The 24,344-nt window shown below is 46.1% G+C and overlaps 1 protein-coding gene across 4 annotated transcripts in view; it reads right to left on the bottom strand.

The window, feature by feature from the left end:
- SH3PXD2A (SH3 and PX domains 2A) overlaps nt 1-20,689 on the bottom strand; it is a 267,794-nt gene extending 247,105 nt beyond the window's left edge. For 2 of the 4 annotated variants that reach the window (XM_074907668.1, XM_074907666.1), the window contains exon 1: nt 20,524-20,688. In XM_074907668.1, coding sequence (XP_074763769.1) covers nt 20,524-20,595 — 72 coding nt within the window. In that variant the 5' untranslated portion in view covers nt 20,596-20,688. Of the gene's footprint in view, nt 1-3,647; nt 3,717-20,523 lie in introns of those variants that run through there. The other 2 variants (XM_074907667.1, XM_074907669.1) reach the window with 2 other exon arrangements.
- Nucleotides 20,690-24,344: the final 3,655 nt, after the last annotated feature.

The raw sequence follows: 24,344 nt of genomic DNA on the forward strand, positions 1-24,344 counted from the left end.
CCCATGGCTGCCCCTTCCCTCCAGTAGTTACCACCACCTCACATCTGCCAGAAGGACCAGGTGTGCTGTCCCTTGAAAATCCAGATGAGAAAAATCCTATTAGGAAATGGGCTCTAGTTAATCACTGCTGTTTTGGGAGAAGGGAGGGTGCCAGGGATCAAATCTGTGGGAAGATGTGACCTCTGGCCAGGAGCAGCTGGATGTGATGACACTTTACCTCAGCACAGGATAGCATCCCTGAGCACAGCCCCAGGCTTCCACTGACCAACATAAAAACTTCTCTTCCAAAAAAGGAAATAATTTTTGAGGTTTTTTGCTCCCTGACTTGGCCAACTGTAGTCTCAGAGAAGTGCCAAGACAAAGAGGGTGCAGGGAAGAGGACCAGGGCTGCTTTCAGTAGCAGCTGCCCCTGGCTCAGCAGCACAATCACCCTACATAGCAGGAGCCTGACTGGCTCTGGGACCCAGACCCATCTGGTCCTCTGGCAGAATCTGCATGGGGTATTAGAAAAGAGACACATACCATGCTCCTAGATACACAGAAAAACCTGAAGTCATTCACACCAGCAACACATGTGAAAGCACAGGGAAATACACCTTTTTGAGCACCCCAGCTGGCTCTGAAGAAATGCAAATTTAATTGAGATTGAACTAGAACAACAAAATTAAGAGGTTAAAGTGCATCAGCAGCACTGAGGCTGGAATCAGGACCTTTGGAGCAATCCTAACCTGGTCAGAGACTTGTCTGAAACAAGTCAAGGAAGAGTGAGACAAAGGGAACAGCCTACAAGACCTATGAATCTGCAGAGGAGGTCCTCCACAGCCATTGCTTTGGTGCTGCAATGCAGGGGGCCCTTGCTGGGCACGTTACAGCCTTACACAGGGGCAGGGCAAGATCTCTCTCCTGCACTCTGTTCACCAGTCCACCTGAGCTCTATTAGCAACCAGCAAGCTTTGGACATGCCTAGAGACAGCTAAGACTGTAGCTGTCTCTAGCCACCCTAGCAAAATTTTGGACCCATTTCTACCCACATCCATTCGATAGTTTATTCCTTGCCCTTGTATTTGCCTTCCTGCAGATCAGCTTCCAAAATCTGCTCACTTTCATCTTCAAAAAACCTTTCTATCCCATTTAAGAATGTTGCAGAGACAGACCCAGGCTGAGGACAGCCCAAAAGCCAGCCCAGGTTCCTGCCCCAGTGACACTGGCCTCCCATGCTCTACTTGTCCTTTCTCCAGTGAGCTCGAAGGACTGGGACCAGCATTAACACATACCAGCTGAGGCAGTGGGAAGCAGGGGAGGGTAGTGCCTGGGTGTGAGCAACACTCATCCTGCTCTTAGAGGAATGGTGGTAAGACATGGTCACTACCCTTTGCAGTCCTCCTCCCAGGGAGCAGAAGAGACACACAGGTACCTTGGCCACAGTTTCATCCTCTAATTTAGCGCTGCACAGAGGAGAACTCTATCCAACCAGCCTCCAAAAATAGACTGAATTTTGCTGCTGGGACACACCCCTACACTCACAGCCAGCAAGGGGCTTTTCTCTGCCTCAGTGCTGTCCCTTGACAGCTGAGCTGCCAAGGAGTCAGGATGGGCTGAAGGAGCCATCACAGCTGCAAAACCAGCTGAGAGAGCCCAGGAGAAACCAAGACAGGGCATTCTACAGTAATTTATGAAACAGTTGCTCCAACAACTTTAGTTTCTTGCCCCCTACATATACATCTCTTCCCCAGCACCAGACAGCCCATGTCATTTTTATCAGCATCAGTTTGTGCCACCTGGGGAACACTAAGCATGCAGCTGAAAAACATGAATTTTAAAATCAGTAATCAGAAAATTACACTTCTAGTGAGCTAACAATCTATTTCACTAGAGAAGAGGAATTTTAGAGCATTCTTTGAAATATTACTGTATCTCTAAATAAAACTGAAGAGAGACATTTGGCGTGTTGAAAATTTGGCCAATTTTCAGCAACAGTAATGATAACAGTATTTATATCCTGTTCCTCCTCCTTCCAGCACGAAGGAAAGCTCTTCAGTCTAAGAGGGCAGCAACAAACACAGGATAATAAAACCACAGATTGTTGAAATACAAACACACTCAAATCAAATTAGAAGTTGTAATTTGAGATAGGGAGGCATCTCAAGCTGTAATAACAGACTCTTCTGCTGGCAAATCTATAGCACTCCATGTCCAGAATCATCATTAGCATGGTCCTTTACAAGATCAATTAAACCAGTGCAGAAATTAAAAGACCTCCCCAAGAAAACCCAGTGAAGCAGCAGAACTTGTAAAAGAGATCTTTGATTCACCCTCAGTTCACCAGATGAATCATTTCATGTTAAACAAACACCAAACCACACTGAAGAGATGCAACCAAAAGCTCCCAATCCCTGAAGCCATTTCAGATGGCTCATTAAATCATGCAGCAGACACATTACCAAAGTGCTACGATTTCCCTTATTACATGCATTAGTTAATTCATGACAACTTTGCATAAACCTTGACCTATACTGCAAGACAATTTGATTCAGTTTAGCTGCAAAGAAAGCAAGTTTGCCCCACCATGTATTTGAGCAGACTGAGCTTGCAGCAGGGTGAGCACCCCACTACTCATGCACTGTTACTTATTAAGTTGCAGTAAATTGCCCATGCAGTTTAAACCAAGATCAAAGGAAGACCAAATCCTGCTCCTATAATTTTCACAATAGCATCTCTTTGCAAGATCAGTGTTGAGCACGTGGAGTCAAAAATCACTATTCCAGCTCACTGCTCAAGCATGAGGAATCTCCATTCCTCTGCCCAGCAAACCCCCATGGACACAAGCAGGAATCCAGATGCAGCAGAGCTAATTAGCAGAGTCAGTTGAGTTTCTTCCGCAGCTGCACCCTCCCCATGCAAAAGATCTAAGCAATTATTGAAAAATCACCTGGGAAAAAGACCACAGAGAACAGTTTTGCAATAAATGTTCATAATTTTAACCCTCTTTGTATAATCTTAAAGTATTACAGTAACAACAAGCCTAACAATTATTTTATAGCCAGAGCTACACTGCTGAATGTTAACCTCTTTTCTAAAGTAACTGACAGCTGGTGGCAATCCCCCCAACCCAACTCCTCCTGCTAATATCCATCTGCACATGGGGTAACATCACCTCAGGAAATGGGCCCAGTATCTCAGGCACCTTATCATTAATGCTGTCCCACCTTACTGCTTTACACTTTGTTTCCACACCTCCATGGGCACAACATCTCTGGGGTGGCTGAAGAGGGAGCCAGGCAACAGCTGTCTGACCCGGGTGCTTGTAATTGCATCTGATACAACATGGCTCATTTTACAGTGAAAGGTCCCAACTGTGTGGCTGCCCAGGAGATGTCTTATGACTGGTCAGTTGGGAGCACTGACCCCAGTCCCTCAGGCTAGCAGCTGAAATGATGTGCTCCTCTAACATGTTCAGCAATAACCTAAAATAACCTAAGAGATAACTAAGGATAATCCTTGTTCTCACCCCAGAACATATTTGGACAGTCAGAGCAGGGATGGAAAACCAGGGTCACACCTGATACTCAAGACTAGCAGAAGGGATGTTGGGCTGGGCAGCCCAAAACCTCCCAGAACAGTCCAGTTTCCAACACACAGGTACTCACCACCTCCTGAAAAAACAGATCTCAAACAGCCTTCCCAAAACTCCAAACAAATCCCAAATCCACTCTCTCAGGGCCACTCTTTGCTAATTTCACCACTGATCTGCTCCGCAACAACAGGAAAGTTGTGCCATGTCTCCCATCTTGCAGGCAAAAAAAGCCTAAGACAGATCTGTACCATTTTCCTTGCAGGGCTGCACAGAGGTTTCACCAGCTGTGTATGAATTTTCCATGAGTCTCGGAGAAGCAGCGAGCTGGAAGCACAAATCATCGCCACGCTCTCGCTAGTAGTCAGTCCTGGTTCCTCCCCAACAGGCATTTTTTAGCTTCTCTACGCATGAACCCTTTACACAGAAGCTTTATAAAGGAGCTGCTACCAAACAGCCATTGCTGTCCCAGCACAAACATCTTGCTCCATCCAGAAAGATGGCTTGCAACCTTCTTGTTTTACCTTTAGCAAATTGCATTAAAGACTTGTAACCGTTTCCCTCTTGATCTCCCACACTGCCACCTATTTCTGACACTTTCACAGTAAGTACATGCTCCAAAGTGCTTCTGTAGTTTCAGTAAAGCTTGGAGAAGTGCAAAGATATCAAATATAATTTTAACAAGCTGTCTCTGCACATTTTTCATCCACTGAACAGTGAACTTAAGCCTAAAAAGGTAAACCTACTCTAGTTATTACTTTTACCAGCACTTCTGAAACAGGCCACAAGTCTCAGTGTGAAAACCATTGCCTTAAAACATAAGGCACTGTATTCCATTCTTGGGTCTCCCAAAGAATTCAGCTTCTAAGACAGAGTTAAACATCTAAAGAGCAAGTTAAGTCTCAGCCTGCTTTGATGAAGTAAGTTGCAGCCATCCCAAAGCCTTCTTATTTCACTGATAACAACTTAGTCCTCCAAGATGTATAAAAACTGGCACTGAGCATACCAATGAAGACACTGAACAATCTTCATGTCATGTCCTAGGAATGTTCCCCAGCAAAGGAGGATGGAGAGACACCAGCCAGGAGGATAGCTGGCCAAATGCCCAGGGTCAAGGATAGCTTTGGAAGAAGAACTCATTATTTTGGAGCAGAGTCAGCACCCAGCTTTGTAAAGGGGACAACTTCAAGCAATGATGATTTTAATGGCAGCAGATCTATAACTGCACTACTCAGACTCACGGGGATTGAAATCCCAGGGGCTGATATGGCCTCTTCCTTACCCCAAAGACAAATGCCAAAAACAGTAAAAAAAAAGCAGATAGGGAAGCCGAAAAGAGAGCGCATTTGTCGGAAACATCCCAGCATCAGTTTGAGATCATCAGCATCACAAACCAAGCCACAAAGCAGTTTGCTGATAACTGCCCAGCTATCTTCACCGATACATGCGTGATGTGGCATGTCATTTCTGTGCCTGCCAACACTACAAGCTCCAAATGTGACCCTGGCTCTCTTCCCCAAGCACTGAGCAACTCTTGTTATGTTTGGCTCCCCCCTTGTCCTCCCTTCACAAAAACAGCACGCTTCCACAACATCAATCTGGAATTATTTACTGTTGTTGAAGCTCAGACAGAAACCACAAGCCACCTCTCCTCTCACCCAAACTGGATGCACAGAGGTTGCCCAAACAAAAGGGCTTCACCCAAGCTCTCTAGGAATCCTGCCAAGCATCTCATCGGGCAAGTTGCTGCCTGCTAAAATGATGCCCTTCATCTCTCCCGCTCTGTTCCCAAGACCTGCTAAAAACTAGTTTATCTGTGCTTTCAGAACATTAAATAGACAACATCTGCTTAAAATTACCCTCATTAAAGCTAACATGGGAATATAATCAGTGATGTTTTCTCTCCTCTGCTTTTGCAAGTAGTGTCACTTGCAAGGTTTTGGGACTTGCTCTGAAACTCCCTGAAGAAAATGAAACCATGAAGGAACCACAAATTTCTCTCCAAAAAACATTCTCTGTCATGCTGACACAGCACACAGCTCAGGGACAGAGCAGACCCAGGTGCTAGTCTCCTCCAAATCACACCTGACAACATCTGGAAAATCAACCAACTGAGGTCAAACTTATTCCCAGGCAGCTGCACGTAATGGGCATGGGCAAGGCTGTACCCAGCAGTGCAAATTAACCCAACACGTGCTTGAAGCTGCCCAGGCTGAATTGTTGTCAGTGCCTAGGCTAAACAGCTCACTTGTATTCAGTCTGCAATGACTGCAAGAAGTGTGAAGCAGGGAAACCTGTTTGCTATGCACCTTTGAGGGTGGCCTTTTCTACAAGAGGAGGCTAGAGCAGCTCAGCAGAATGGCAGGCTAAGAAGGGACACAATCACTCTCTACAAAATAGTGGAGAGAACTGGGACGGGAGTTCAAACCAAACTGAGAGTTAAGAGACCTGTTTATGCAAAAGGCCAAAACTGGTGTGAGAACAAACAGGATGTTTGTGAATAAAAAAAAAAAGTCTACACTGGAAGTCATTAACCATCAGAAGTCTGAAGCTTCCAATCAAGGTAACCCAACCACCCTGAAAGTTCATATGTGGGAATGCAATACATTTGCACACCATTAATGACCTAGGTCTGCCCGAGGCCTATGTTCTACAGTCCCATGACCCACTCACAGTACTTTCAGCCATAGAAGAAAAACTTTTTTCCATCAGCCCAAATTATCCACTAGTCTGGTGATGGCTCTGAGAAAGCACTTCTGCCAAGAGATGTATCGCTGCAAACATAATGCTCTCCCTGTCTGATCTGCCTACCTTGGAAAGAGGTGCTGACACAGAGTGTTGGAGGATCCTGGATGAAAGGAATTAGATAAGTACAAAGCCTGAATATATATTAATAGTAATACCAGACATGGTATCTCTACACAGATAAATTTCCACTTGACCCAAGACTGGAAAGCAGAAAGAAGCCAAGACACAGATGGGTAACACTAGCCCATAAACACATGATGGTGTCCAAAAAAAAAAAAAAGTGTATGGAGCAGAGGAGGGAGCTGGAAGTGATGATGGGAGGCTCACTTCCTCACAACATGCACTGTGCTTCCTAACCTCATCTGGTCAAGACTCAACAGCTCTCACTAATATTAGCAATATATAGCAAGCCTCAGAAGACTGAGCTAGTGCCATACAGTTAAGGGGCATCTGGGAAAGCATCAGGAAACCCTAGGCTCAGCCAAAATGAAGTTGTATCGAAGCTCAGCACTGTTTTAATGAAGCTAGATAGTAACTGCTTAATAGGAATAGAGAGAACACAGTGTGCTTAGTCTTTAGCAGTCACTAGATTACAGACTGATTCAACCACGTATCTTGACTGTTGTGTTTTACAGCAGTCACACGTGCTCAGAAATTTGTCAATACCTTTTTTGAATCATTTGTACTTTCAGCTTTCATATCACTTTTCAGCAAGGTGTTGCACAGCTTAATTACATAGTGGAGAAAAGACATTTCATTTTATTCCACCTCGTACCCAAGAATGTTGTCATTCCTGCACCATTGCCAAGAGGCTGAACCTGTTTCTCTTCACCATCTCTCCATGCCTGTAACAGAAGAATTCAGGATCTGCATTCAAATAAGCATCCCTCTCTCCTTTTTCCTCTGCTTCTAGACTACTTCAGCTGATTTGGGATATCATTACTGACAGGTCTTAGTATGAGCAGGATTGCCAGCCCCAGAAAGACCGACTAGAGCTAGGGATGGGAGTCTTGTCTGTTTTAAGCAGATTAGCTCCCAACCACTGAAGGTAACTTTATAAATCTTAACCTTCATATGCTTCGCAGAGACAGTTGGAAATAACTCTAAAAACAAAACAAGGAACAATAGTTACAGCGTTATAAATGGCTTTATTTTATCTGTGGGGAGTTTTTTTTACTGAAAGCTAAGGAAGTTAATTTATTATATTAGCAATTTGACAACTTGTCTTTTTAATGGAAACTCAGCTATTGTGTTTTGCAACCAACAGGAGCTAGCATGGGTGTGGTATCACCCCTGGCTATGGCTTGGCTATTATTTTATCAAACAGGAGCAAGGCTGGACTGCAAACCCCTTCACCTTGTTTTGCATGCAGGAACTCATGAATCCAAGAGTCTGTCTTAGCTAAAACGTCACCAGAAGATGAAGCTTTACAAACCAGGGGATCTTTGCTAAATAAGAACAAAAGCCAGATCTGAGACAAATAGGTTGGAATGTGTAAGCTGGAACTGCTAGATCCTACACATTTCCCATAAAGCATCCGTAGGCTTTTGATGGACACAGAGACCAGAACACTGGCAACACTGGGAAGAAAGAGCCTGGGAACTCAGATAAAGCCCCAAAGTGAATGGACATTTGCTGACGACATCACTGTAAAGTTGGCTGTGGTGCTTGGCTCCTGGTAAAACAATGACATAATGCTGTGTTTACTAGCAGGGAAATCTGAGGGTTGGAAACAGGTCTGTAAAAAAGCCACTAACAGGTTTTTCTGACAAGCCAATAGATTAACATCTATTGTCACTGGGGCAAGGCCAAACTCAGCTGGAAAACGTCCAGGAGTTTGATGTCACTGAGAGGCTCACAAGGACGTCAGCTAAAGAGCACTCCCATGTCATCTCAGCATTTACTGCTGTGTTACTGCTTAAAGCAAGCTACTAGCCACCATGCCCTTCTGTTTAACTCTTTCTGTCAAAACATACAGTAAAGACAACATGTTGGCCTTTTGGCAATAGGGGTTTGACCCAGATCTGCTACAGCTCATGTTAACCAGACTGATAAAGGACCAGGCAGGACAAGGTGCTGGCAAATAAAACACATATTCAATCAGGTTTAGACTGTCAGTCCTGTGCTAGTACTAAGTCTCTACTTTTCTACAAATAGAAACAGTGTGCATCATTTCCCCATTTGATTTCTTAGGATGTTTTCAAGTCCCCCATGATCCAAATCACATGGCCAGTTGCACCCTCACCTTCATCTGAGTAAAAGTTTTTATCATAACCCGCTGAACACCTCTCACACACAGCAAGGCAACGGCCAAGAAGTTTCAGCTCCTCACAAACAAAATCCCAACACAAGGACACCTGGACTCCCACAGATCCCAGTGCCTTCTAGAGAATAATCTTACTCTACTCATCAGATGATTTAGAGCCCTGATGGCTTAGCATCGCTATAAGGTAACAAGGGGGACAGAGCCCCACAAATCCCTCAGCACACAGGGAAAGCTCTGTGTCACCTCTCCTCAAGCTTAAAGGCTGCAGCAAGCACATCAGTACTATACTCTCAGTCCTTCTACAGACCCTCAAAACCCAGCAGAAGGCCCTGGTGACTGCCCACAAGATGCTCTCCAGTCCAGCCCTATACATCTCAAAGATCATCTAGAACTCCAGAATTAAGACAATGGGAAATAACCCCATGCTGTGGGCAAGATTAGAGCTTGTCAGAAGAAGAGTTAAAAAATGAAAGAATAAAAAAGTATTTTCTTTGCGTTTTGCCTGAACTGTGGTATCAGCTCCAACGTGACCTAAAGATCCTTTACAAACCTCTGCTTTCCACCCCATTTCTTTGACCATGCCCTTTTCTTGCTCAAATGCTGATCAACACAGAAGTTAAAACAGAAGCAAAACACATTCATGCACACACAGACAAAGCCTCAGATCAAAACCCCAATTCCTACCAAGCACCTGCACAGTCGCCCAACATGAGAAGAATTACGTAAAACTAATCCCAGTGTTCATCCTGGCCAACACCATGGCACACAGATACACAGCGTTACTCACAGCTGAAAGGACCAGTAGAAAACCCAACACTGCTACAGCCAAGGAATTTGGCCAACACCTTCAGTGGTGAGGCTGAGGGTCTGAGCAGCAACGCCCTGCTCCCATCCCCAGGCTGTACTTCCTCAGGTCCCGCAACCTTGGGCCAGAGCCTCAGTTCTTTCAAAAAAGGGAGACTCCCTCCAAGATGGTGGTGCCTCACACACCATTACACACACTGTTACTCTCCAGTGCCACTAGCAAATTGTCATTGCTATACCAAAAGCCACTGGTCCTTATGCCAAGAGGACAGATAGACTGATGGACTCTCCTGCCCAGATCATGACTATTGCAATCTCCAAGGGTTGTTACCCATGCAAATTCATTTAAAATATTTTTAGTTTAAACCAAACTATCTATACTTACCTTTACAAATCAGGGATGTCTTTATTAAAGGATGAAATTCAAGCTACAGCTGCCCAGCTTAGAAACGGGTGAAAGCTGCTTCCCCAAAACAGTCCAGAGTTTTGACATAGACTGTTACAGTCACAAAGCAGCAAGAGATTAAACAGAAAATCTCTTCTTGATCAGTAACACCAGAAGACTCTTCTGTATGCCTCAACTGAGAGTATTCTGGAGGTTGCCTACTGTGCTAGATTCCCTCAAACACCTTTTGCTGAAGCATTAGAGGAAAACTTACCTGGATTTAGGGAAAGAACTTGTTAAGGATGTCCATGGCTTGTAAAATGGATAAGATACATGATTGCTACCCTCTGGTAAGTGGAAAACCAGCATGGATGTTCCTCTAAAATCAGTCACTTTTTACTCTACTTCAGTCAACAGGTCTAATCTCTTGTTATTAACAGAAAATAAGCAACCGTTTTGTTAATCAAAACAGGTATTACCACCAATGCTGCTTCAGGGATTCTGACAGTTTCACCTGATAAAGATCTATTTATAACACACACACACAAAGCTTCCCTCCTATTCCTGGCTTTCCTCTGTCCTGTCCCAGAAGCCAGCTCCAGAGCCTGCTTTAATCCCACTTAGGAAAATGCTGAACTCCAGTCTTTCTTCCTGTGACACGTCTGGGAGATGGGAGGAGGGAGATGCACTTCATCTGCTCTCTGTGGCTTTCTTCCAGGGAAATACTTCACATATCCTTGTTTGTTTGTTTTTAAATTCTAAGTGATTTTAATGCTGGTGAAAGTTGCTGGAGTGACAGCCCTGGGAAACTGCAGGCCTCCTACTTCTGCACTAGCATGGACTGTGCCAGCTGTCCTGCTTGTGCTGAAGACTGGGAGCTTGGCTGCCTCTTGTAGCAACTATCCCGCGAATAACTAACTATCCCTCAGCTCAGGCTGCCTGAGATTAGGCAGGTGTCAGAGTGCCAAATTTTCAGGCAAAGGAAATATACTGAGCTTAGTGCAGCAAAATACTTGCAGGGCAGGGCAATGGAAAAATAATTTCAAACTAATTTTCATAGTATTTTGTTTGGGGTCAGAAGGGTCTACTGTGGGCTTGCACCTGCTGGAGAGGGAAAAATCAGGAATAACCTTCTTCCCACAAAAAACACATGCATAGGTTAATCTATACAAAAATAATAAAACATCCTGAGCCAAAGAGTAGGAAAATCTCACGGCATGCTGAGGGAGCAATTAGAAATCTCATCTTCAGAGTTCAGAAAACTGTAATTCAGATGGTCTCTGTTGCATCAAAACCCCAAGGGTACACAGCGTGGCAAGAAGATTTCACCTCTGGCAGTAAGCTTTGCTAACAGGGAATACAGAGACAGTGGAGAGAGATCAGACAGCAGCAGCTAGTAGCCTGGTGCCAAGGGCCTTGCTCCCAAAAAGACTATCTCCATGCTTCACCTCAAAAACCTCCACAGACCCTGGGACTCCAAGACAGGAAGGAATGCCCTAGAGGAACAGGCTCACAGACAGCAAGCAAGGCTGGCGTCCCAAATGTACATTTCCTCAGAGTGGAACGTCGCTTTTATATCATCCCATTCATTACCGTGTCTGCTGAACGCTATTAGGGAAGCAACGGTCTGACTCTCATTTCCGGATAACAACATGACCTTGCCATTCCGCAACCGCTGCTCCCAGGGGCGGACCTGCTGGTAGAGGAATATTACCCAAACTCGGGTGTTTCTAAGCCTATGTTAGCAGTCAGCCCTTAGGTAACACGTGTCTTTACACTTTATAAAAGGTGAGCAAATCCTGCTGGCTTTGCAGCAGAGCACACTGAGATCCAGAGGTTCAACGAATGATCCAAGGCCACACCACCGGTAAAGAGGACAGATGAGCTCTTCTACCACACTACGCAATGTCTTATGTGTATCACACTGGACATTAGTTCAAAGATTTCTGAGTGATTTATAAACTTTATACCTTAAAGTTTGCATTTATAGGCATGTCCTGGAGAGTGGAGAGCCACGCTTCCAGTATTTCAGAGGCTGCTACAGAAGACTTCTGCAAAGAAGACAGAATGGCACTGTGGAGCTCCTGTTTAAACACAGCTATGATTAGTAGAGGTTTGGCATGTTTCTCCCTATGAACATAGACAGGGATGTTTTCCTTGCAAACAAGTTTGCATCAAGCTTATAAAATTGTGCTGCTGACTGCTGGGAGCATAGAAGCCTAGTGCATCACTAGGGTTTAGCTAGCATGGTTTACTGGAAAACTAACACACACTCCATTGGTCAGAGAAACAGTGCCAGCAACATATCAAAACAGTTATTGCTAGTTAGGTTTCAAACACAGTATGTACAGGACCACACACGTATTTATGGACACTTAAAGTCTATGAATATTTTTTCTATCCAACGAGTCAACCATCACAAAATAAATAAGTTGTATTATAATAATGAATGTTAATATACAGCATTACAGCCTTATTGTGAAGCCATGGTACATCCAGATCCTGTGCCAGAGCAGCCAGTGACTATTAAGAATACACTGCAGCATACTAGTGGAGTATGTGAAATTCTGATGAAGACACAGATTTGGGGATGTTGATTCTACCTGCAAAAGTAGAATTCTCCCAGACTAAGGACTTGCATAGTGACCTACACATTGAGATCCTCTTCCAAAAACTGGAATAAGGAGGAGCTTTGCCAAAATCAGTAACTCGATAAAATCAGTAAGAGCATCTTTATGATTGTCACAAAGGTCATCCTAAGCATGAAAGCACCAGGGCAATTTAAAGTGTTATTACATTATCCTTCTTCACGCCTGCTCTTTGCAATGATACCTAAATGACCACCAGGCAGTAGCTTGGGTTACCATTACATTGAGCCGATTACCTGCTCAGCTAGTGGATATTGTCTCACTGCCCCCACCTGCCTGTATCTGTGTGTCATCGCTTGTTTTAACAATCCTGGGCAGAGACCATCTTTCAGGTCTGTCCGCACATGTTTTAGTGCAAAAGCATCCTTGCTTTGTAGTAAGGTCTCTAATGCAGTCCAAAACCCCCATATTTATAAATACTTACAATGAGCATACCATATTACTGACGGTTAGTGAATATGAGTCTGAAAGACTGACTAGATTGTTATTATATATTCACCTAAAAAGCAGTGCAAAGAGTAAATGAGAAAGCTGAAGCGGGAAGTTTCTAACTAGTTTGACAGGTGTTCCACTAAAATCCTCTCAGATCAAGAAATCTACCTCATTTCCTTTTGCCTTCCCCCCCTGCCCCAAATGTGATGATGTCCCTGCCTAGAAGAGGACAATAAAGAGATCCTGGAGACTATATTTTTGCTTTTATAATAAAGACAAAGGAGGATGCAGTGTATTAAAATCCACAGCAATTACAAGCTTCTCAGTAAAACTTTCAATAAAGCCTCTTTCTAGAAGTGTAAGCCAAGGCCCAGGGAAATTACTGGGAGGTTTTTTTCTGTTGACTTGACTGTATTTGGTTTTGACACAACCTGATTAAGCAGCAGACACCACCAATTTCAAACAGTATGCTACTGTGCAGCTCTCTGCCTTCTTCGTGTAATATTTACACAGCACGCTCAGGGCAAGAAGGTGTCGGCTCTAGCTACAAGAAAGCATTCAGCTTCACAATACCAAATGATGCACGGTGCTGTCAGACCCCTCTAATGATCTAGCTCTTCTCTGTAGTTACTGGGGACCAGTTCCCTTCGCGTGAGCAGGCATGGATTAAGAGGATACGGCATGAAAAAGGAAGATCAAAAAAAAGAAAACCATCTCACATTAGAAGGTCCAGCTGTTTCCTCCCAAATGACTAAATTAGAGAGCTTTGTACGTCACCTCCTGCCTCAGGTAGGGTCACATTGAATCCCTCTTCCTGTTTAATCCATATAAAATGGGAAATGGGTTTTGAGGAAGACAATGACAGAATATGAGAGCAGTATTTTTTCAGGCTATGTACTTTTATCAGATAAATTGCAAGACTGCTTTGGAAGCCAAAGAAAAGAATAGAAAATGCTGCCACATGTTTCACAGGTGGCCTTGAGCCAACCACTTAACCTCTCTTTGCCTCATCTTCCCGGTGAGGATACTGGCATATACCCCACCTCACAGGGATGGGAAGAGGGCAATATCTTTGAGCTGCCCATCTCTCTAAGAACTGGGTGTGTGGGTTGGATGAACAGACGGGCTGCTCTAGGATGCAGGAAGTCTGGGCTCCATTTCCTATTCCATCACTTGCTTCCTTAGGATGTCTGTTCATCTCTCTTTCCAGTCACCCCTTCTGGGAAACGGGAATGATTTAGTCTCTCCATTCTTTTCCCTTTTAGCTCAAAGCAGTGAGACCGGCATAATTTTGACAACAACCCATAAAACTCTGTTGCACAAGGGGGGCCCAGCACCCTCCCACCCATGCCATTCAGGGCTCTTATGAAGCCAGAGGTCACCTGCAGCTTGCAGCACCTGAAAGCATTTGTGCTGTCTCTCAGGACAACATCTCCCTGGTAAGGAAGTCACAGTGAAAGTGAGTACTGGCATCTTCGTCACTTTTAAAATGGAACTTGGAGGCTTTTGGAGCTGTTGCCCCCAGCTCGTGGGCTTGCTAAAATCTTTTCTCTGAGCCTTCTTTTGGCTGCCCTCCCAGCACACTGCAGGATCAACCACAGGAGAGCCAGTACAGGCAGCCTGCCAGGATGTAAAGCCTCCCTACATTACTTCACTCTGCCCTGACCACAACAAATCAGGACAACTACCTTGTCTCTCTGTTAGTTTCTAATCTAAGGCTGGGGACAGCCATTTATTTTGAAAACTGTTGAATTTAGATACTACTGTCTCTTGGCTGAATGTTACTGACCCACCACTCTGCTGGAAGAAAGGACTCGAGCTCAAGGGACTGTGCCTCTCTTGCACACTTCCTAAGACAAGGTAACATGGAAAAGACCTCCGAGAGAGAATCACATGCAGGTATAGCACTGGAAGGCTGAGGATGCTGAGAAAGGGAAGAAAGTGAATCTCTCAAGGCAGTGAACAGGGAAAACCTGCATGTTATGTCATAAACCAATGGTGTCCATAAAGTAAAAAATCCAACAGGGGACAGAAACTAAAACCTCTTCTGTTCGGGAAGAATTTCACTTCAACAAGCAGTATTTTCATCAAGAACTGGTTACAGCAATAAGGAAGAGAGAAGTCCTCTCAGAACTAGTGGGCGCAGGCAGCTTTGGACTAGCAAGGTTTGATCTCTCCCTCCTGTTATCCCCGCTCCTTTGGCCATTTGGGAGCAGGGGCAAAGAATTTAACCAACCTGCAGAGAACTGTCTATCCATAGTCAATATTACAGAAATATTGACTTCTTTTCTTCCTGACATTTTTCATCAGACATTAAAAAACAATGAAAATTTTGTAGTCTGCAAAATCATAAGATTTTTATCTGAAATGGGCAGAGCAGTGGAAATTACCCTTAAAGACATATGTCTACCCCAGAAGGGTGGTGGTCTACATACAGAGAATGCCACCACAAGGGAGAGGGAATGTTTTACCCCAATCTGTTTTCTCCTGAGCTCTCCTCTGCTCCGCACACAGGGGATCACAGCCACTTCTGACATAACCCTTGCCAACATACGGAAGTTCAGTTCTGAGGAATGATGAAGTCACGGAGTAGCCTGCTATTTTTTGGGCACTTTCCCAGCACCCCAGGCAAAGATAACAGTAATAATAATTATTCAGACCAGTGAGTCAAGCTAGATCATGGCCCCTGGAAGGAAAGCCACACAGGGTGTCCTGATGAGGGGAAGGGGAGAAAATAGATCATAAGTCCTAAATAGGTACTCCATTTACTCATCTAACACTACCTTCTGATTCACATCAGGTCCCTCACTTCACTCCACCCGCAGGCCACCAGCCATGTGAGCTCCAGGTATGTCACATCCTGTTCACTTTTGAAGACACCTAGCTCACAGTCTCCAGCTCTGCTAATTAAAAAGGTCAAAAAAAATCCAGGCTGAGCCTTTCCTGCCCATGAGCTGCTGGTACTCCTAGCACAACTGGCTCCTCAACTCAGACCTTCAGGCAGGGCCACACTGGACAACCCACTTGATGACCCAAGCAGGGGGAATCCAACTCCTTCTCCCATGGTATCAATGAGACACCAACACAGGAACAAAGATCCTTGCCACTGAATCCATGACATGTCCAGACCCTCCCCATCAGTGCTGGTCTTTGTATAACCAGCAGCTTGTAATAAAGAAAAATAAAACCATGGAGATGCCTGATCACATCTGAGTGGCTCCTGAGCAGTAAGCAGGAGCAGCTAAGACACAAGGAACAGAGTTTGACCCTAGCAGCAGAAGTTTTTTCTTCAAAGCCTGCTGACATTTTACAACAGGTCACTTGTGACAAGCACACTGACTTTCTCCTGGGAGCCATGCTGAAAACCAACACAACTGGCCTCAATCCCTTACAATTCAGCAATGCCAGTGCCCCGAGGAGGTGAGCAACTATATCCATGCAGCAGAGAGATTCCTACAAGAGCAATCTCTCAAGACATTCAGAGATGTCATTAAGAAACAGTTAGCCTGGGGAGGAACTGGGACAGTATGTGGGCATCTCAGATGACTAAAATCAACAATGCACCTCACTAACTGCAGACAGACAGGGAAGTCCTTGTAAAGCAAGAGCATTTTACCTTCCTCGATGCCGTACAAAGCTGAAACACACAAAGCCCAACTACAACAGGAGAAGAGTAGTGCTGGAAGAGGAAATCCGTACTGATGTATCCATCCCTGTCCTTGGAATAAGACAGGCACAGTTAGACACCTCAGAAATGACCTCAAGCATATAAACATCTAGTGAGATAATGCACATCAGTAACTACTCAGTCCTCTACAGAAGAGCAAGTGGTCAGGGAGGGGTGTGGGGGATCCTGTTCATTTGGCTTCTAATGAATGTTTGCCATCACCCAGGTCCTTCAAAGCTGTGAACAGGTGAAGGTGCTAATTCCCTCTCACCTCCCTGAGAGCAGGATCAAGCACATCTGGTAGGCAGAGGCTCCCTGCAGGGCTTCTAAAGGAGTCAGACATTTGGGCAAACAGTAAGCTATCTGCCTAATGATAACCTGGAAACAGAAAGAGGGGAGGATGCCTTGTTTAAGCTCCTCAGTGGATGGTTAAAGGAGGCAAACATCAACAGTAGTTATTTTTAAAATAGAGAATGCTTTTCTGGATTGAGATCATTTCACGTTTAATTCAGACAATCAAAATTTCAGACTAAAAGCCAGAGAAGCTACCCCATAAACATATCAACTTCAACAGCTGAGAAAAGCAACTTTCAGACTATTTAAAACTTAGCAGGGGCCAGAAAAGGGATTTGGATTTTGTTACCAGCTTTTTCTCTTCAGAATGATTAACTGACACCTTCAACCATTAACTGCAATGTCCTAATCCACCCAGCTTCACCACAGCATCGCTCAGCCAATGTATGACCCCTGTTGCACCAAGGGTCTTTCCAACAAACCCAGACTTGACCTTCCTGACATTGTTCTTGTTAAAAGAAAAGGGAAGGGGGAAACCAAGAAGATTTAACATTTTTGAAGTATTATCAAGCACTAATAAACTTTTTAAAATACATCAGTATGGAGAAAGAATAGGAAATTAACCTGGAAAGTCAAAAGCTGTAAGAGCTGCAGTAGCTTATATTAAGGTTACACCATACAAGAGGCACGTGGTTATTGATCCAACTTTCTGTTTATTCTTTCACATGCTGCCATACAGGGGCCCCAGGCAACTGGGTGGTGTGCTACCCAATTGCTGACAGGGATGCAGAGGAAGGCACTGCAGGTTCCTTCCCTAGTAGAAATTTCCAAGGCAGGGAGAGAGCTGGATGGGTTCCTATCAAATAGCACTGGATCCAAGATTTTAATCTCTTCCCATGTGCAGAGCCCTACAAATCTTCCAGTGAGGTATTAATCTCTTCAGAAGTTTCATGCACAGGGATCATAGCAAAGGATATGCAAAGCCACCTTCTTTCTTTTACTTTCTTGAGTCAAGGCCACAAAGGTTATGCTTCTATCACGAAAGACATCTGCTCCAGGGAACGAGTGCGGGCATCTAGGCCAAGCAGAGCAGGGGCTACTCACATTTAGCCCTCTCCACAAGCCCACAATGCCTAAGACTTGCCTTCATCTCTCCAGGCTCTACCATGGCCCTGAAAGACCATAATTAAAAGGAAAGAGAGTTTCGTTAAAATCTCAGCAATACCTGGGTCACCATCCACCAGAGAAACACATTATTAATCTGATGCCAGTATGTGTCACGTGGCCTTAAGGCACGGCATGAAGGTGTCTACAGATGTTGGAGGTAGGAAGGCTTTTTGGTATTACAGAACCACATACGGCACCAACCTCTGCACTCTCCCAAACTATCCACAGACAATGAAGAGAACTAAAACCAAAGTCATGTTTATATAAATTTCACAAAAAAATAGTTATTTCACATTAAAAAAAGAGCACAGAACCAAACTAACAGTGATCAGCGGATCAGATCCAGGGAGGTGCAGGTTCACCCTCAGTGAGTTACTCCAGCCAACGCCAGATGAAAGTCTGCAGCACACGCATCTGCAACACAATGCAATCTAGGAAACAAAAAAAGAGTCCAATACTTTTGGACCTGTGGGCTAATTCAGTAATCTAAAACAAAGAGATACACAAGGACATGGATGACTATTATTTTTAACTGAATGACTACAATGCCTGTTTTTGAGTCAAGACCCTATCACACTGAATACCATACAGCCAGAGATTGCGGGTAAGTGGGACAAAAAGGCAGACACAATGCTAGTCACCCAACAAACCATTTAGTGATTTTAGTTTGTGATTTTCTGGCTAAGAACTGGACACAGAGGGACATGGAACTACTGTGCAGAAGACAAAATTAGAAAAGGCGCATGGAGAGAAAGGTGAAGAAGAGGAAACAGATTTGCCACCAGAAGCATTAAAGGGAGCTTCTTGGAACAGTTTAGGTTACTGTTATTAAAATGTAGCGACAGTGATCACAAAGGAAATACAGATCTGTTTCTGTAGGAAAACACAGGAAATAAGTGCCTTCAAAACTGTAAATATATTATTTAAATCCTTGTTTTCTGCTTATTTTGCAACAAGTAAGAAATTAACTGGGTCAATTTCTCCTGTCAATTGGGAAGGTTTTGTTACCAGTTATTTTGTGTATCTTTGAGTCTGACAGACATACTGCTCCGATGCTGAACTGCCACCACCTTTCAGGTGAGATAACAGCCTGCACTGGTGTCAGCCGCAATTCACAACAGCAGCTTGCAAAAGCTAAAGGAGCCTTTCCCGCCTGGAAGCGGTCAACGAGCAATAGACTTAACACACAGGTCCAGCTGGCAACCTGAGAGAACATGCGATTCCACCCCTATGAACTGGGCACAAGATGCTTAACTCCACGGTAGGTGAGAGCTCAGCTTTACATCTACAAATCAGCATCTCTCAGCAACACAGTGCCCTCTAGCCTTAAGCTGGGTTATGGTTTAAGCTTTACAGGAAAAAGCTCAGTGATATGAAATACAAAGCTTTATACACAATCTTCAGACTTATCTTTCAGGCAACCCATTCAAATGCTGACCAGCTCTAAAAATATCTGGCAGACATGCAATGCCGAAAAACACTATATTCAGAGCGATTTCACACCAGACGCACCACCACCTCAGGCTATTCTTTACCAAAGCCGGATGATTTACCTTCTCTATACACAGAATCCAACTTTCTGTGTATTAAAACAGAGTTTGTATTTTGAGGAAACAGTTAAATGATTTGGTGCAACTAAAACCCAGAAACAGACCAAGAGGGAAGAAAAGATGCCTTCTCTACTTATGTGGATGGGCAAAAGCTACTCCACTGTACGCTGCAAACTCCTGCAGGCAAAGGCACTTCCATATGACACCCTGCAATACAGGAGTCTGGGCAGGCTGTTAAAAATCCTCCTCTGATGCTGCTCTGTTGGCAGTGAGGTGTGAAAGGAGGAAAGCAAAGGAGAGATGAAAGAGATCCCAAAGGCTGAGTCTGCCTTGATAACCATGCAAACCAGCTCCCCCTCAAAAAAGGTCTTAATGTAACTTAGGGAAGAAAACGAGTGAAGATGCATTCAGCACCTCCAGCTCACCGACCCTGGAAGCGGCAGAGCCTTGCTCCGCACCCCACCAGGCGCTCTGCAGTGCCGTGGCCAGGATGGGGACAAATCGGAGAGCCGAGAGACCTGTCCCATCCTGCGCCGGACCTTGCTGAGCAAAAAGGGAAGATCAACCTTCCGAAGGGAAAGAAACTTCAAGATGATACCACCAACCAATTATAAAAGCCAACAGCGAGAGGGGATGAAAAAGGGCGATGATAAAGAGCAGCGTTTCCACGGTCAGCTGGTAGCTGCGGGTCCCGCTGTCCCCTGGCGCCCCGCGGGCGCCTCACCTGCGTCCCCCCCAGGGGCGAACGGGGAGGGCGGGTCCGCAGCCGGGGCTGACCCGGGGCCGGGGCTGCCTCAGGGCCGGGGCCTCGGCCAAGGTCAGGCGGGGGACGGCTCCCCGAGGCAGCACCTCCCGCCCGCCGGGGCGGGCACCGCGCTCCGGGCACCGGCCCGGCCCCTCCCGGCCACCGCCCGCACACGTGCGCCGCCCCCCGCGGGCAGGCAGCCGGCCCGACGGCGGACCTGGGGCTCGGGCCCCCCCCGCCACTCACGTAGTGCTTCGAGGGGTTCCTCCGCTTCTCCACGTCCACCACGTTGGCGTCCAGCACGCTGTAGGACAGCATCTTCGCGCACCCCGCCGCGGGGCTCCGCCGCTCCCTCCCGGCGCTGGCAGCACCCTCCGCCCCGCTGCCCGGCGCGGCGGGCGGGCGGGAGGATGCCCCGGTGCCGGCTCCGCCCCGTGCCGCGGCAGCGGCTCCCCGGCTCCGCGCCCTGCCCCGCTGCCTCCGGCTGCGCGGCCAGTGCGGCGGCGGCGGCGGCAGGGGCGGGGCTCGGGCCCGGCCCCGCCCCCGGGCGGCCCCGGGGGGCGCCGGCGGGACGGGACGGGACTGAGGGGACCGGGAGCCACCGCCCCCGTGTGGCGGGGGGCGCGGCCCGCCCTGAGATGGCGGCTGCCCGCGGACCCCTCGCACCCCGCGGGGCGGTCGCGGAGGCCGGGGCGACCTCTCCCTCCCTCTCCGCCCTCCCGGAGCCGCCCCCCACACCCGGCCCGGGCCCCGCTCTCTGCCTCGGCCGGGGGCTGCTGAGACGCCGCGACCCGGCCTCAGGCATCCCCCAGGGGCAGGGACCGCCCGGGGTGCTCCCCGCGCCCTCCGTCACCGCAGAAAGCGCCCGAAATACCCTCGCCGAGCGGGCGGCCGAGGCCACGCCGGAAACCCAGGAGCGAGCGCGGCCGAGCGCGCAGCCCAAGGCCGGCCGCCGCTCGGGGAGGCCCGCGCTGCCCGCGCCGCGGGAGGAGGGCAGCTGCAGGAGGGCACACGGGCTCTCGCCACGGGGGACTTTAGAGCGATAGACCCGTGTCGGCCCCTCGTATGGACACGTATAGATGGACGAGCATCGTCTTCCCCAGTCACACTTCAAGGAGAGTTTTCCCTACAAATTCCAGGGTGGTTTTTTTTCAATAATGCATCTTTGCTTTGCATACAATTATTTGAAAGTTACATCAGAAATGGGAACTTACACATGATCTTCCAGCCTTCAGCTCGTTTCATGACATTCATTAGTTATTCACCAAATTAACTGAAGTCACTAAGATCTCTCGTTCCTCTGAAGCCTCTTCAACACCAGCTGATGCAGATTTTCCAGTAAGCTTAGAGAGCACTGCTGACGGGTAGGAGCAAGCCTAGGAGTGCAGGAAGGTCCCAGCTCCTGGCAAAAAAGTGCCCCATATTTACAGTGAGAATGGTCAGTCTCAATGTGATTTCATTGTACGCACTATAGGCACAGTTTCTGAATCACAACTTACACAGGTATTATTAGCCCTGCAACAGCAATCATGAGATAGACACCAGAGTCACAAAGCCTAAAGGCTGATGTTGGAAAGTGATTGGTTTCAAGTCACAGCTGGTTTCAAACCATAGCAGCTTTAAAAAGAAGGAAAACCAGGAGCAGCACCATCAGCACACAGCTACCAGATGCTGCCAGGTGGGAACCAGGTACTTATTGCATAATGCCAGGAAAAGATGCCGAGACAGCCTTCTCCTCAGCTACTACACACAGTTTACCAAAACTAGTGAGCTGACATAAAATGCTAAAATCCCGGCGTCCCACCCTAGGATGTGCACAGGTATGCATGAGACCAACTTTTGGTAACAGGGAAGGCAACAGAGGGAAACAGCTGATGTGCCCACCTCTTTTGTCACTTTTCAGGCTTGTCTTTCCTCCTGCAGAGCACCCTCTTCCCTCCTCTCATTTGAGGGACTTCCACCTCTAATCCTCATGCATGACACAATGCAGCAGAGCAATTATTTACATTAAAAACCTTTACTGTTTAGACTGGCCAAGAAGTTCCTGGTGTGCAGAGCAAACAAAGAAGATTCTTTCTTGAAAATGTAAATATTCAAATAACCCATTGATAAAAATATGCCTGGCATGGCCAGTCTTTTGGCTCGTGGATGCCTCATTCCTGTGAGCCGTTATCAATATACATCACACATTTCAGCCCCTTCTTCTGTCATGCTGTCCAAAAAAGAACAAAGGGTCCCCCTCCATCATTAAAAACACTCAGGGTTTGTTTTAAATCAGCTTTCAAAACATGTCATTGTGAGGGAAAGAGACAAAATACCTCATTCTCCAAACACTCTGCCCCATCCTTCCTGACATTCTTACTAACTGGTGGTTTTTTACCGGTATTCTTCTCATCTGCTTTTGCAAGGAAGCAGCTATTTTCAGTCAAACCTGGTACTTTGGTGTTCGTGCTCCCTTGCAGTCTACCCCGTGCTTTCATGACATCTGGTCCACTCTTCACCTTTCCTCTATCCAAGACAACTTGATCCTCCACTGCTCTAGACAACCTTCTCCAGCTGCAAAGCCCACCCAGCCCTTCTACAGCTCTGGCTCCCCTCCTCCTGCATTGTCTGATGGTTTTGTGCTCACTGCCACCTTCTGCTTTCATTGTTTGTTTGCTGCATCCATCCATCTACATAGGAAAAATGTACGTTGCTAGGGGCATGGATTGTTCTTTTAAAATGTGTACAACACCCAGTCTAGCGGGAGTCCAATCCCAGACTATTGCAAGACCGTCAGAAAAATAACTGAAACCCCTTATTATGCTGCAGGCTTGAGAAAATCTGCTCCTCTCTTAGGCAGGAGCTGGGAAAATGAAGCTGACGACACTTCCCAGCCTTGTGCCGGAGAGCCAGGCTCTGGCTGCTGGGACTGAATGAAAGAAAGAGTACACAGTGAAGAGCACGGCAGGCTTGTTGGGTGACCAACCCCACGGGCAGAAGAGCCTGTACCTGACTAGGACCATGAACACACAGTCTGAGGCACCGCACATTTGTAGGAAAATAACTAACTCTAGGGATTTTAATCCTAAATCTCCTAAGATTTATATTTTTTAAAAGTCTCCATTACTAAAATCCTATCATTACATGGGAATATCACTGCTATTATTAACAATTTTGATACATATCTTAGTATCAACAGTTGATTTAATAATTCACCTTTACGGACTCATACTTCCAATACAATTCACCTGAGGAACACCCTGGGAAATTCAGACTTCTGAAGACTGAGATAAACCAGCTATTTTAAAAAGCTTTTTTCTATTCATTTGCTAGGTGGGTGTTTGGGCAAAGATTTTTTTTTTCTTTTTTTTGACCAAACAGGTAATCACATTAGCCTCACAGACCCAATACAGCTACAGCCCAGCAACATAGACTCTGCTTCAATTACAGCAAAAGCTGATGCGTGACAGAATGTGTGTGTGTGACAGTCTCAGAGCTGGAGCATGACTTCAGTTTTCATATTTCAAGAGGTCTTTGTGATGCGGGCAAATTTTTTGTAAACAAGCATTTGAGTTGTAAATTGAAAACACTTGGATCGTGAAATCAGTGAGAAAATAAAACAAGGGACAGGCTTTTCTGTGCTTCGTTAGAGCCATTTCTAATGCCTCTTATTAATTCATGGCATATCACTGTAGATAAGTATAATCCCCCGAATATTAACCATGCTATTGTCTAAAAGCCCTATTGTGTCCCAAGTTGTTGTTAAAGGTGACTTTTTGTTCTTGTTTTTGCTTTTCTGTTTTCTGGCTGGGCAGCCAGGTCGAACACAACGTTTTCCTGTTCCACTAGCGAGGAGAGGCTCTAAAGGTGCTCAGCACCCTGGGGGGAAGCAAAGTGCCCCCTGAGCTCAGCCCCTTGGGGGAAGGGGAACGTTGCAGTGCTGTGCATGACAGATTAGCCACACAACTCATTACTGGCAACTGGAGTTGCATGCATAATCTACTAGACATGGTACTAGAGATGTGCCCCTTAGGGTTTTTTTGGCTCTGATGTGCCACGGCACAACACAGAGCCTTTGTTACACT

This window comes from Athene noctua, chromosome 5 (assembly GCF_965140245.1).
Source record: "Athene noctua chromosome 5, bAthNoc1.hap1.1, whole genome shotgun sequence".
In the NCBI taxonomy this organism is placed as follows: domain Eukaryota; kingdom Metazoa; phylum Chordata; class Aves; order Strigiformes; family Strigidae; genus Athene; species Athene noctua.